Source organism: Hypoxylon trugodes, assembly GCF_022578975.1.
Source record: "Hypoxylon trugodes strain CBS 135444 unplaced genomic scaffold F4822scaffold_1, whole genome shotgun sequence".
NCBI classification, from domain to species: domain Eukaryota; kingdom Fungi; phylum Ascomycota; class Sordariomycetes; order Xylariales; family Hypoxylaceae; genus Hypoxylon; species Hypoxylon trugodes.
The window spans coordinates 773,887-787,255 of record NW_026250016.1 but is presented as its reverse complement, the minus strand read 5'-3'; the positions used below and the strand labels follow the sequence as shown (position 1 = coordinate 787,255).

At 46.9% G+C, this 13,369-nt stretch overlaps 3 protein-coding genes across 3 annotated transcripts; 2 read left to right on the top strand and 1 right to left on the bottom strand.

Moving 5' to 3' along the window:
* Positions 1 to 1,223: 1,223 nt before the first annotated feature.
* Positions 1,224 to 2,721, top strand: F4822DRAFT_423773 (FAD/NAD(P)-binding domain-containing protein; the record flags this gene model as incomplete). Its single annotated transcript, XM_051460033.1, has 2 exons — positions 1,224 to 1,743; positions 1,817 to 2,721. 2 exons carry the CDS (start codon positions 1,224 to 1,226, stop codon positions 2,719 to 2,721), a joined length of 1,425 nt encoding a protein of 474 aa, XP_051319078.1.
* Positions 2,722 to 4,219: 1,498 nt separating this feature from the next.
* F4822DRAFT_384216 (FAD/NAD(P)-binding domain-containing protein) lies at positions 4,220 to 6,585 on the top strand. Its single transcript, XM_051456509.1, has one exon. The coding sequence runs from the start codon at positions 4,876 to 4,878 to the stop codon at positions 6,250 to 6,252; it is 1,377 nt and encodes a 458-aa protein (XP_051319077.1). The 5' UTR covers positions 4,220 to 4,875; the 3' UTR covers positions 6,253 to 6,585.
* Positions 6,586 to 9,055: 2,470 nt separating this feature from the next.
* Positions 9,056 to 11,375, bottom strand: F4822DRAFT_423771 (uncharacterized protein; the record flags this gene model as incomplete). Its single annotated transcript, XM_051460032.1, has 6 exons — positions 9,056 to 9,223; positions 9,284 to 9,775; positions 9,851 to 10,352; positions 10,410 to 10,806; positions 10,927 to 11,082; positions 11,309 to 11,375. The coding sequence occupies 6 exons, from the start codon at positions 11,373 to 11,375 to the stop codon at positions 9,056 to 9,058; spliced, it is 1,782 nt and encodes a 593-aa protein (XP_051319076.1).
* Positions 11,376 to 13,369: the final 1,994 nt, after the last annotated feature.

Below are 13,369 nucleotides of genomic sequence, written 5' to 3'. Positions count from 1 at the left end.
GGTTGCCGAACTCCCAGCCAACCAAGCTCTCCATCCTTTTACCCATCAACCTGGAACTTCGCGAAGGGTACGAGATAAGAGAAAACACGTGTGGAAGTTGCACCGAAGGGATCCCAAGAAAGCCACATGGTCACAGAACCAGCCGCGATGGGGCCCAGAGCATGCTTGTAATGCAGGCTCCATCAGCGGTCAACAGATACTGGAACCCAATGAGGTGCTTGATAAAAACTCCGTTGAGCTGTAAGCAATAATCGCTATGCTCATATTCCATCACCACCAATCCCGCCTAAACGTATCGATAGGTAGAGAAGGATCGCGGGGCAAAGTCCGCGCGAACTTATGACGTTCATACTGTATTTCATCTATCGTGGGGGCATTTTGCCAGATTTGAAACGTTGATGTCTTATACATGTCATCGGCCCCCTTCGTTAGACAATGCCGATCGAAAAAGGAAAAAAAAACGGAATGTAGAAGTTGATTTAATGTGCGGCGCTCGCGGCACCGTAATCCCCCCCAGTACAAACATTAGTGTGATTATATAAGATGCTTAGCTACTTAATGCCGTGTACCCAGGCATATTACGAAGGGGGCATACTCGGGTACCTAGGTAGGTAGGTATACGGAGTTGTTGATTAGGGGTGTATCTAATCCCATATTCGGATCTTGGAGATCTAGTGGCGCTCAGCCGCACACCTTGCAATCAAGCCCTGTTCCTTAACGGGTTATGATTCACGGACCAGATTCTGACGCCGTGGCTGACGGGCGGATGCATGGCTCGGTGAAGTAGAATCACCGGGTGCGAGTTACTCCGGTGCATAGTATCCTAATGTAAGCCAAGTACTGTTAGCGAAAGATTCATCCTCTCAGATTGATACTCGGCTTCCAGTAGCGTTACGGCTTGCGATTACGCTAAGACAGAATCCCTAAAGTTAGTATCTAACGTATCACACAACCTTAGTTTCATTTATAGCCCAGTTTTACCTAAGTAGTTTATGGTGTATGAACCGTGATCCTCACGGGGAGACGGGCCATCCAAGTCAGTGTAAAGTATCTTGTAGACGAATAGACGTCCCTTTCCTGTCCCGTTCTTATGGACAATCTACACCGTCAAATCCCCAGGCCCGTGGTAGCACAGCATTGGCATTTATCTCAGCATCACCGCTACCATCTAAGGCATCGTCATACTTTCCTGAGTCATCCGTATTTTGCGAAACTAATCCGCTATGCCTGGCGTTATAGAAGATAACACAATTGAGATCGCCATTGTTGGTGGCGGGATCATTGGATTATGCCTCGCTGCCGGTCTCGCCAAACAGGATGTGACTGTTAAGGTGTACGAGCAGGCCAGAGGCTTCCGAGAGATCGGCGCCGGGATGGCGTTTACAGCCAACGCCATACGATGCATGGGCTTGATAAATCCGGAGATTGCCATCGCTCTGAGGTCCGGTGGTTCTGTAGCTACGTCCTTAGATAAGGACGACCCAAACGATTACTTACGCTGGATCGACGGATATAACCAGCGTCGGGAGGACGATCCATATTACCAGAAACTAATGTTCAAGGCGAATGCCGGACCCAGTGGCTTTGAGGGAACAAGACGCGACCAGTTCTTGGAAGCGCTGGCGAAGGTTATACCCGGAGATATTGTGGAGTTCAGGAAGCGTTTGGATACCATCGACGAGAAAGATGACGGAAAGCTCCAGCTTAATTTCGAGGATGGGACGTCAGCAGAAGCTAATGCCGGTAAGAATTGCGTCTTTCTATCATAAATATGTTTCAAGCTCATCCTTGGCACTAATACGATGGTATAATAAAGTTATCGGATGCGATGGAATCAAATCGCGAGTGAGGGAACTCCTCTTCGGCGCCAATGACCCAGCCTCGTATCCTCACTATACCCACAAGGTAGCCTATCGTGCGCTAGTTCCAATGGATAAAGCCATCGAAGTGCTTGGAGAATACAAAGCCCAAAATCAACACACCCACGTTGGGCCGCATGCTCATATCATCCACTACCCTGTCGCGAACCAGACCTTAATCAACGTTACTGCCTTTGTGTCTGACCCCAACGAGTGGCCTGACGATAAAATCACAGTCGTGCCAGGTTTCCGCAAAGATCTTGAAACTGTGTTCGCCGGTTGGAATCCCTGCCTCACGGCTCTCATCAAGCACTTCCCTGAACAGCCCGAGAAGTGGGCCGTCTTCGACACGTGGGACTACCCGGCGCCGTACTATAATAAAGGCACTATTTGCCTAGCTGGCGACGCCGCACACGCGTCTAGTCCACATCATGGGGCAGGAGCTTGTTGCGGTATCGAAGACGCCCTATGCCTTTTCACATTGATTAAAAAGGTTAAGACAACACTGCAAAAAGGTATAGCAACGAAGAAAGAAGCGCTGACTTCGGCCTTCGAGGTGTACGATGGGATGCGACGGACGCGCAGTCAATGGCTTGTCAACAGCAGTCGGCGCGTATGCGATCTATTCCACCAGCCCGAATGGGGCGACGAGCGCAAGTGGATTAAGGCAGAGACGTGTTTTGAAGAAATCGGTGACCGGTCCTACAAGATCTGGTATTTTAATCACAATGATATGGTGGAGAAGACCGTTCAAGCGTATGATAAGAAGTATCCTACGAAAGACGGTGCGCATGAGAATGATGGTGTAACCGAGACGAAGAGCACTGCTACCACTGTTTCTGTCGCTGTTGCGGTGAACTAGGGCTGTATAAATGCTTACATTCTACCTTTCTACCCTAGAATGTTTGTTATAGTAACAGCCAACATCCCAACGCATTCTTCGCTGTAATCCAGAACCCTGTTTATCACGTCACGATCGTTATTCCCTAACGCAATTCCCAACGTCAATTACTCGGTGTGTTATCGGGGCCGTTGTAAGCTCCGCGGGTTTGTCGTTTTGATTTCCTGATTTCAAAATAACGGAGTATTCGGAGGAGCTTGGCATGTACGTATATATCGAATCATAAGCTTGGAATCGTTATCGCATCAGACGTTCAAAACAAATAAGTTCGCTTATAGCACATTAAATGGGATCGTCAAACAACTGTATATATCCGTACTGTGCAATTCTTACACGCAAGTACTTGGGTTTTTGAAAGGCGAAGATTGATACAATGTGAGAGAATACACATATCCTTTGTCTTACCACCCCGGAAGGAATCTCCTACGGCCCTAACTTGCTTTGATCCTAGATAGATCACCCCACGGGGTATTGACTGCTTAGAAAGAAGGTAGGTGCCTACGCCTTAAACCAGATACACTCGCGAAAAAAAACAGGAAATACACTAAGTACCGTACCCAATCGAAAATCAGATACTAAAGTGCCGGAGGAACCGGAATGAAGCTGACTGGTACTTACCTAGGTATCTTAGTACAAGCCATGGCTTACGACATACTGTAGCCACACTCCGGCAGAACATTGCCGCGAGGTGTTCTTCAATTACGTGTCGGAAGGATGACACGGATTGCGGCCAACTTTTTATCACTCTCTACCTATGTCGTGGGATTTGCGATGATATCTTATCGACTGGTTGGTTGTCTTGTTAATGGTTGTTGAAGAATGATCATGTGTGGTTACACAACGCGCTGCTGACTTGCCTGGTAGGTACATGGGGTGTGTGGTATACACTATTGGAAAGAGATCAGTCATATCTACCATAGCTAAAACTCATTCGCTTAAGAGCTGAAATCATTAGCTACGAGGATTCTATGATCCTTGGTAGATCGGGGCCCTAGGAAGTACTGTGCACCTGTCTCTTATTCCTAGTCATGATCTATGCAGATCGTAGTTCTAGAATCTGACAATAAGAGCGTTTAATCCACTTTGGGAGGAACGAATAGCTTCGTCAGATTTTCTCCGCCTAGCTATAATGAGGCGTTTTCCCCCTTAGATCCCATCAACATATAGAAGGATTCAACGGAAGTATCGCGTAACAACCTCGGATCCGAGGTGTTGCAGCCGATATATCGCGCTAAATACTCCGAGGAGGGTCGGAATAGGACATTGTCAGCATGCATCCTAGCTACTAATTTGAGGCTGGCTATTTGTTCTATGCGACAAGCTGCAAGCTCGCTACCAGCTGAGCCGGCTGGCACGCTGTACGAGATACGCCCGGCGATACCCCCCCCCAAAAAAAGGTTTGCTTACATAGTAACTTCCAAGGTCGTCAACTGCCTGCAACAATCTTCGGCTATTTTACTAGGAATTTAGGTGTTCTCACTCTAGTTCAGGATCCAGATGAACTCTTGGTGATTTTGTTTAGGAAAACAATGTGGAGAGGCTGGGGTACGCTGAACAAAAAGCCCTATGATGGATCCGGAATCGCGCGATAGCGTTGTGTGTTTAAGACAGCTTTTCGGTCGGCAACGTTCCTATATTGGTATCCGCACAGGTAATAGTAACAGCGCCACCGTAGGCCTTAATCTCGTTAAGTAAGGAACACCACAAAGTTACTCCGCTGCCTGCCCCAGATGTCTGTCGCCCTTATTATTGCAGATAAATCTAAGTAATGTGTTTATTCGGCGGGTGAGATGGATGCCGCTTGTGGCGGCCGCATAGACAGGGGTCAATATGCCGTGTGCAACAGACACCATTGTTCATGAACCACTAAAGCCTCGAGCGTAGGGCTCAAGACGCTTTGTTCCTAGCCTAGTGACGCCCTAAGTGACACAATTGATCTGCTGGGGAGCCGCAAGAGAGGGGGACATCATGGAGTTGACATCACTATATATATCTGCCAAGCCGCTCTTAAACTTGAGAACAATGGTGAACCAAGCTAGATCTTCACCTCTAGCCGAAGCCGACTACACTTCTTCAACATTTTAGTCAGTGTCACGTTGAATATTCTTTGCGACGATGTCTCCTATGCTATGCAGTAGCTTCGTCTTTGCCATCTTGGCATTCGCCCGATCTTTAAGTGCTGAGGTGATAACCCGCGATGTTGCCATCATCGGTGGTGGCGCCACGGGAACCTACGCAGCCATAAGTCTAAAAGATCAAGGAAAATCGATCGTCATTGTTGAGCGAAAGGGGGTGCTCGGTGGTCATACAGCTACTTATCACGACCCCGCTACTGGGACGCCTATCAACTACGGCCTCCAAGTGTATTACGACGATGACCAATCCCGCGCCTTCTTTGCCCGTCTCAATATCACCCCCGGGCAAGGGACGTTTCCTAATAACAAAACACCGCTGTACATTGACTTCAATGATGGCGCTCCTATTCTCGGCTATAGCGTCCCTACAATTGGAGATGACTATATCCGGGAACTTCACAAATATCCCTATATCGAGAATGGTATCGAACTACCGGACCCCGTGCCTGAAGACCTACTTCTATCCTGGGAGAAATACTTGGAGAAGTTCAATCTCTCTGATGAAGCCATAGCTACATACTCGCGACCTGCAGTAGCTGGTGACTTGACTAAGATGCTTGCTCTTTATGTCTTCAACAATCTTAACACTGTTCAACTCGAGGAAGAGCTCAATGGCAAGGCTATTGCTAATGCGAATGGCGACTTTGCTGAACTCTATCGGAATGCTCTAAAAGAACTTGGATCCGATGTGCTCCTCAATTCTACTGTAGTCAGCGGCGAGCGCGGTAGCAAGCCCTCTGAGGGCGTCAAGCTCTGCGTCAAGACCCCGGAGGGTGAAAAGCAGATCGTGGCTAAGCAATTGATCTTTGCAGCACCACCGGTACTTGACAATTTGGATGTCCTCGGTTTAGATAAGCGGGAGTCGGATCTCTTCTCCAAATTCTCAGGCGGCTTCTATTATACAGGAGTCGTGACTAATCTGGGGCTGCCAACAGACCACAGCTATGTCAACCGCGCGCAACACACCCCATGGCACGTAGCTACCCTTCCAGGCACTGTCATGTTCAATCCGACATCTGTTGAGGGTACATACTACTATTGGTATACATCGCTAGAGGGGATGTCCCAGCAGCAGGTTGAGAGCTCGACGCGCGACACGCTCAAACTTCTACAGAGATCTGTGAACGGGTCGAACATTAATGCAGAGCCCAATTTCGTGGCTTATAATAGCCACACCCCACTCCACCCTACTGCAGATGCAGATTCGATCCGAGCCGGCGTATACCGTGATTATTACGGTATCCAAGGCTACCGCAACACCTGGTACACGGGCTCTCTGCTGGTAACTGGTTCTCCACAGCTGTGGAACATTACCAGCCAGCTTCTACCCAAGATCATCGCCGCTTCTGAGCAGTAGATGATACACCTGTCCGTTTGCTGAACTTATGGAGTTTTCCTCTGCGTATGGCTAGGTACTTGAGTGCATATATAGTCGTTTATGTATATATCAGTGATACATAAACCAATACCTAATACACCATGTAGCAATCATGCCTCTTTCTTTTATTATGAGCATGCGGATCATATCGAACGCCCGTGCGTTGTGCCAAGAAGAGCTTAACGAATAAAAAACATAGCAACAATATTTACCATGTGCATGATCGTGCCCCCACGATTTTCTCCGATTAGGTATTTGGGGTAACATCTACCCGACTTGGGTCCTCTTTCGATCAGCTTAGATCTAGCTCTCCTGTGATAGGCATTATGCATAAGTACGGCGTAGCATACACATGCGCGTAAGAGTCTAGGTTGTGTGAGACAGCCCCCGTAAAATTACGTACTCAAATATCCAACTAGGTACCCACGGATAAGTATTTAAGGTGATTTATACTTCATCTGAATCAAGATGTGTAGGTACTTTTGTAAGTGAGACTAGACCGGTCAAGGAACGCCACATACATTACTTACGAAACTTGTCACATCCTTAACGGCACCAATGGTTGAAAGTGTTTGCATCTCTTTCCCGTCTTCAATCACGGGCTTCAAGCGGGGCTTGGGAAGCAGGCCTAAAGGTTGCCTATATTGCTTATATCCTCTTCTGCCGTGCGATTCGTAAAAATATATGGACTCATCACGGATGTCGGCCTCTTGTAAGGCATTAGTCATGAATATTGGCATAAATATATAATTTGGTGTAACCAACGCGCCTCCTCAATGTCCTCAACAAGACCACCCTCGGCAAAGTACATAGGTAGCCTGTTGGGTAGATAAGACAGGCAGATAATATGACCCGAAATGACGGTGAATGAGTAACTGATGAATACCTAGCAAGGTCTTCAACCTACCAATCGGCAACCGGAGCCGCTGACATATCCGACCTCCGTCCCCGGATTTGACTGATCAAATTTCCACAACGCACGTATCCTAGTCCTATCAAGTAAAGTCACGTCGTACAACATTCATCTTTTACTCCTCTTCCTTCGAGCCGTGTTGTGATGTTCGTGTCATCCGTTCGTAAGAAAGAGCATTAGGATACCGAGAGTTAGGGGTGTATAAGCAGGAAGCCGCTACCTTGGCAGGAAACGATGTAGCTGTCAGTGCATTGACGTAAATCAGGGCTAGGTACATTGGTACAAGATCTACTGAATAGTTCATATTAAACTATAGTTCTAACGCCCCGAACCTAGACGGTCAGTTCCGCAACCTTAAGGACGACAGTACCTAGGTATCGGTATCGCTTGTGTGACGCTAGTAGCGCCCACGTTATATCAACTATCTGCGGAAATGCAACAAACTGTCCCTAGCTCGATTCGTGTATCGATGCACCACCACCGGCGGAGAACCCGCCGATTGTATTCTCTCCGATGCGGGGCATATCACACCCATAGGTACTACTTGCTGATCTTATACCTAAAGGTTTTGTGAGGTTAAGTGCGTAGGCTTACCCACACGTATGACAACAGATAATTTTCCTATCATGACTCGCCACTCTGCTGTGTCATTGAAGGAAGCAGCGCGTAGGAATTGAGGTATTTTTTGTCCCTCGCGCACTTATGCCTTAATCTAAATAAGTAATAAGTAAAATAGGCAGGCTACCTTCGTAAATAATTGCCATCAGAGGAACCAAACATAGCGAGAGGAAGTTGGAAAGGAATATGGGAAAGGAACGACCTGATGCCGATCTGAGACAATAGCCAATGCTTAGACAATTAGGCCTGGTAACACAATTGGGTGGGTGACGTTCCTGGCAGTGCTTTTATGTAGACCTACGGTACCTTGATAGCCACCGTACCTACATACGCAGAATTCCAGGAATGTGCACAATAGCTATCCGATAATAAACAGATCAGCAAATAATAAACAAATTAATCAGTTCAGACATATGATTCAGAAATTACTAAGAGCATATAAGGATTCTAAATAATTTTAGATGAATATCCCGACATATCATGGTAAATGACCGTCAATTATCATGAATGAGATCTACGCGGCTCCACATACGGGAAAAGTCCCTAGGGCACTTAGAATGTAACCCCAAACCAACAACTGTTTTTTTTCCCTTACCTTTTAGAGGAATTGGGGGAAGAGCTTAATGTGACCTCTCGTTGACAAGGTTCTTTCGTTCAAATAGGTAACAGTTAAGATCAAAAGCACCCGAGCTGGGTTTAATAACATTAAATTCAGATACTTAACAAGTCAAAAGGGCGATGATCCTATGCTAAAGTTTGGATGAGACAACAGAACATCTGCATGGTTTCTTATTATTATTCTTGTGTTTCGGGACTTGTTTACTCTAAAATAATATTTACTTGGTAGGTAGTGATGATTACTAGGTATCTAGGTAAGGCTGTACGGTCATTGTCCAAGTCATAATTTGTAGCGGTAATATCCGTCCGCTTAGGTACCCTGTCCCCTGTCTTGTCCTGTCATTCCCAAAACGCCTTCCCCAACCTCAACTAGTGAGACAAAATAAATGCCATACGTTTGAGCAAACCAACATTAGTGGCTGATGCCGTTGTTGAAGTTGATCATCTCAAACGTACGTAGCTAATTTTTGATAGCGAGCGATGGGGAATAAAACTAAAAAAAAGAATGACCTTCCTTCCTAGTGTTCAAACGGCCAATGAACCCCCCAAAAACCAATGAGGCAACCCGTAATCAATAATACAATCCAACCGACGTAGGCGGGGGTTGGTGTCGATCGCTCCTTTTCTACAAACCTATCTCGAATAAGCCCCGAGACCCAGTCCAAGATTGCTGAAACTCATTAGACCATGCATGGCTTCAGTAATGTCCTGCAGTTGCTTGCTGTAGGTGTCACCTAGCTCATGGTAAGAGACAAAAAATTCTGTGCATAACGATAATGGGATTGGGGTGAGAGGATGGACCTAATTAAAATATTGTTAGTGCATGATTGGTGTGGTCGGAGGTGTGGTGGATTATCATACCTTGAATGAATTTAATTGCGACAACTTGTTAGTTAAGCTTACGATCTCCTTAGCAGCAACTGTGGATTGTCTCGTGTAATCTGATAAGACCGATCTCTTTTCGTCGGTGGGGTGCACGATGGTTTTTAAGAGCTGATACATGTAGAGTACGGTTGTCCGCCACATCATGCTAATGAAAAGGAGCATGGGATCGGCTTCCTGCGCCGAGAGAGGGTAGTTTAAAGAGAACACTTCCATCCGCTGTATAAGAAGAGCGTTAATCCATTCGTGCCGTTCCCAAAAATCCCGCGTTTCGTTGAGATACAAATTGTCGATCATGGATTGCTGCCGATGTGATAGCGCACGGCCAATGACGGTCGCGACGACGATGGACTCCGTGAACGTTGACAGGGAAATAGCATCCCTCGTCGATACAGCATCCAAAAGAAATCCGGTTAAAGTAGGTTGCTCGTTTTGGAATTCCGTTTCCGGTGCCGGCAGCCGAATCGTGTTCTGGTTCGGGGGGTTTATCAAGTCAGCACTAAGTTAAACATATGACGATCCGGCACCTGGGGAAGGATCATGTACCTGTTCGCTAAAGGTCGTCGGCGAATTATTCCGAACGCTGACGAACCGATCCAAGCAGTAAGCTAACCAAAATGTCCTCCTTTTTTGCTCCATGTCTACCCAATCCGTCCGTGTGAGGTTTCCGTCGGGACCATCCGAATATTCGAGCCAATTCAGTTGGATTAGTCGGAATGCACGGCCGGCGCTCACCCATCCTCTCTTAAAATCGACGCACATGAACTCATGGATAGCTAGGAGGAGCCAGGCCTGTATTTGCTCCATCTCGGTCGTCGCAATCCTCATGCACTTTGAATCGAGGCCTTCGAGAGCCCGACGGGTGTAGCGGTATAAAGCGTCGCCGATGTTTTGATAATGTGCCGAGACCGATGCCGCTAGAGTCCACATAGCGTAGCGTAGACAAGATTGAGCTTCCGTCTTAGCCATACTGCGCGCCCAGGCGAAGTACCGTCGTTGATGTATGACGGGCGCAAAGGTGTGCACCCTATCGAAGTAGAGTTGATCTCTGCCTATGGTTAAGCCCGAGTGACATGAGAGGAACAAAATTGAAAACACCACTTACAGGTCTGCCTGCATTAAATTTGATATGTTGATCCCGTCCAGCCCGTCCAACGGCTCCGACATCTTCCGTCCTAGCAATGCTTCTTGAAGGCCCACTCCATCGCTTGGGGTCTCAAATCCTTGTATAGGTGATGTTGAGGCGTGTACTGAACCGCCATCTAACGACGATCCACCCGATGCCGTCCCTGGTGCAGTTCCCTGGCATAGATCGCGAAGTGTTGTGTCTCCGTCTGTCGTGATCGGAAAGTCCCATGTTAACGGTGCTTGCTCGGTAAATGTAATGCTCTCAATTGAGTTTTCTTCGGGAGATATAGTTATCGTATGATTATTACTGTTCTGGCGTTGCTGCTGCTGCTGTTGTTGTTGCTGTTGCTGGAGTAGGGTTCCTTCAAGGGTAGCTAGGATGAGGGGTAGTGTCAGCATTAAATCCAGGTCGGGTTACATCGAAGCTATTCATATTTCCTCCCTTGGTTTGGTGGGGTAAATCGTAAAGTGATTAGATCTAGACTAAAACATACCGATTCGAGCTTGTAACGCTTTTAGATATCCTCGCTTCGGTCCACGAGGAGGACGAGGTGTTGTGACTTGGCATTGTACGCCAGAGGATGAGCAGAGGCCACACGCGGGTTGTTGCCTATCACAACGTACTTTACGACGACGACATTCTTCGCAAGCTATTTAATTGGCGTGTCAGCGATGCGTGAAGCTAAAGTCTTGGGAGCGGTGATAATTCACTCACCTGTTGAGAGGCGTACGGTTATGTCGGTTGGTCATCCTCAGGTATCACTTGTACGTCTAATCGTACATGCAATCTCTGAGGAGACCCGACAATTCCGCACGTGAATTGTTAGCTTGGTTTGCCCCGTGGTTTATGAAAGGCCACCGATTGGCATAACGTACCTGCGCCTGGATTCTGTCGCGCCGGCGGCGATGATGTTTTGACGTTTAAATCGACCGATTGGGGCATCTTCCCAGAGCTTTGGTTGGTTGGTTGGATATGTTTCGTTAACTGGACTTAACCAATACTAGCTATGATCCTAGGGCGGGGGAGCTTATATAAATTTCCTTAGCTTACGATTGCCTAGGCGAAGAAGGAGGAAAGAACCGTAGCTGTGGGAGCCTGGTATATATCTAGGATATGACGGCGGTACTAGGAGATGCCGCCGAACGATCCAGAAAAGATATTTGTGACCGCAATCGCTGTTCACGGAGCTGCGAGGCGTCTTTCGTGGATGGGGTACATACTCACCTACATAAGTCCTACGAGTGTATACTCTTACTTGACGAATTTCTGTTTTATGCTGATTGGATTGGGCTGAACATGTGGTTTCAGGGGAGGTTTGCTGACCCAAGGGGTACGACTAGGGGCATGGCTGACAGTTTAAACTTAGTAGGATTAAAATCCTTACCTTCATTGCGTATCCGCCACTAGACAAGAAAGATCGCCGAGGGATTCGCGATGAAATTCTTACTAGCTACCTCCTATGTATGAAATCGCAGTATGTATTAAATACCTAGGATTAGCAGGGTTCGATGTTAGACGCAGGGCACCTTTGAGCACCAAAGATCCCCAACATTAAAGGTCCATCCTATGCTACATTACCATGTGTCACCCACGAGAGCAAATAAAACGAGTTCAGGTTATGATATGCCTATGCGAAAGATCACGTGGTGACTGGCCTCTGTAGGTGGTTGACAAAAGAGATGCTGCCAATCGGATCATCTAGATAGGCATACAATAAGACGGCTTATTTCGCCCCGTCTTAGAAGCATGCCTCAAACGAGTCAGCGCGGATACCTAGTTGGATAGATGTTAGGATCAAAATCTATTGTCCATAAATGTTAAGTATACAATACTAAGAATTATACAGGGTAGATGATGTATAGGGTCACCCACATACATCCACTATGATCTCCGTAAGCATTGGCGTAGAGCGTTGGATGGAGAGAACTTAGCAATCCCATAACTCGATAGCGGAGATTTCTTACCCCAGTCATACCCATTGTTTCATGCTTTCGCGTGGGGCCCAATTGCAGAGAGATCTGAGGCTCTTTGGTCATAATTATCCCTAAACTATTGCGTCTTCCTTCGCTCACGATGCGTGATAAGGTGGGCAGGACAATGCACATCTTTGGCATTTTTGGGTTCATGAATCGTGGCGAATCATCTTCGAGGATCTAATTGCGGGTTTCGATATCAAAAATGTTACGCACCCATCGTCAATAAGCCGTATTCATTAGCGTTATAAGGTAGGCTGAGTTTGTAGGGCGATGATGATCTGTAGCACAAAAAAACATGCAGCTCTCGGCGACTGAAGAGATAGGATATGCACATGGGTAGTAGCAATGGAAACAGGCGACGGCGATAAGGGGAATGCAAGGTCAGACGACCTTATCAAATTCTCCCCCAATGCAATATAGTGACTACCTAGGTAGGTAGAAACTCAAGTTTAGAGAAATACCTACCTAGGTATTATTGACCGTTGTTGTTGTCTTAGGGTCAAGCAATTGTTACGTTTGACGTTAGCAAACGTCGGTGTTGGAACTTTTGTCAGATGTCGTAGCCACTAACTACTCGCCACTCTGACATCGGGTTGAGACACCGAGGCCTACAAATTCGCCTTAGCTTCCACCTTCGTATTTCAAGGAAAGCTATACACAAGAGGGCCTTAGCGTATACTTAGCGTATGACTAAATTAGTAGTCGGTCAATAAAAATGTTTCGCGGCTCAACATTCTACATCCGTTATAAACATGGGAGGTTGGCTTGGCACCTAGCACCTAAAGCCCACGTAAGGAAGTATTCTATATGTAAGAATAGTTCTTCCCGTAGGAGCCGACCTAGTAGATTGAGCATCTAGGCTAAAGGAGGAGAGAGAGAAAAGAGGCTCCCCGGCCTTTGGGTGTTTTAGGTTATTTACATCCATTGTGTTTCGGCGTACCCTTTCTTCTCATCTATAAA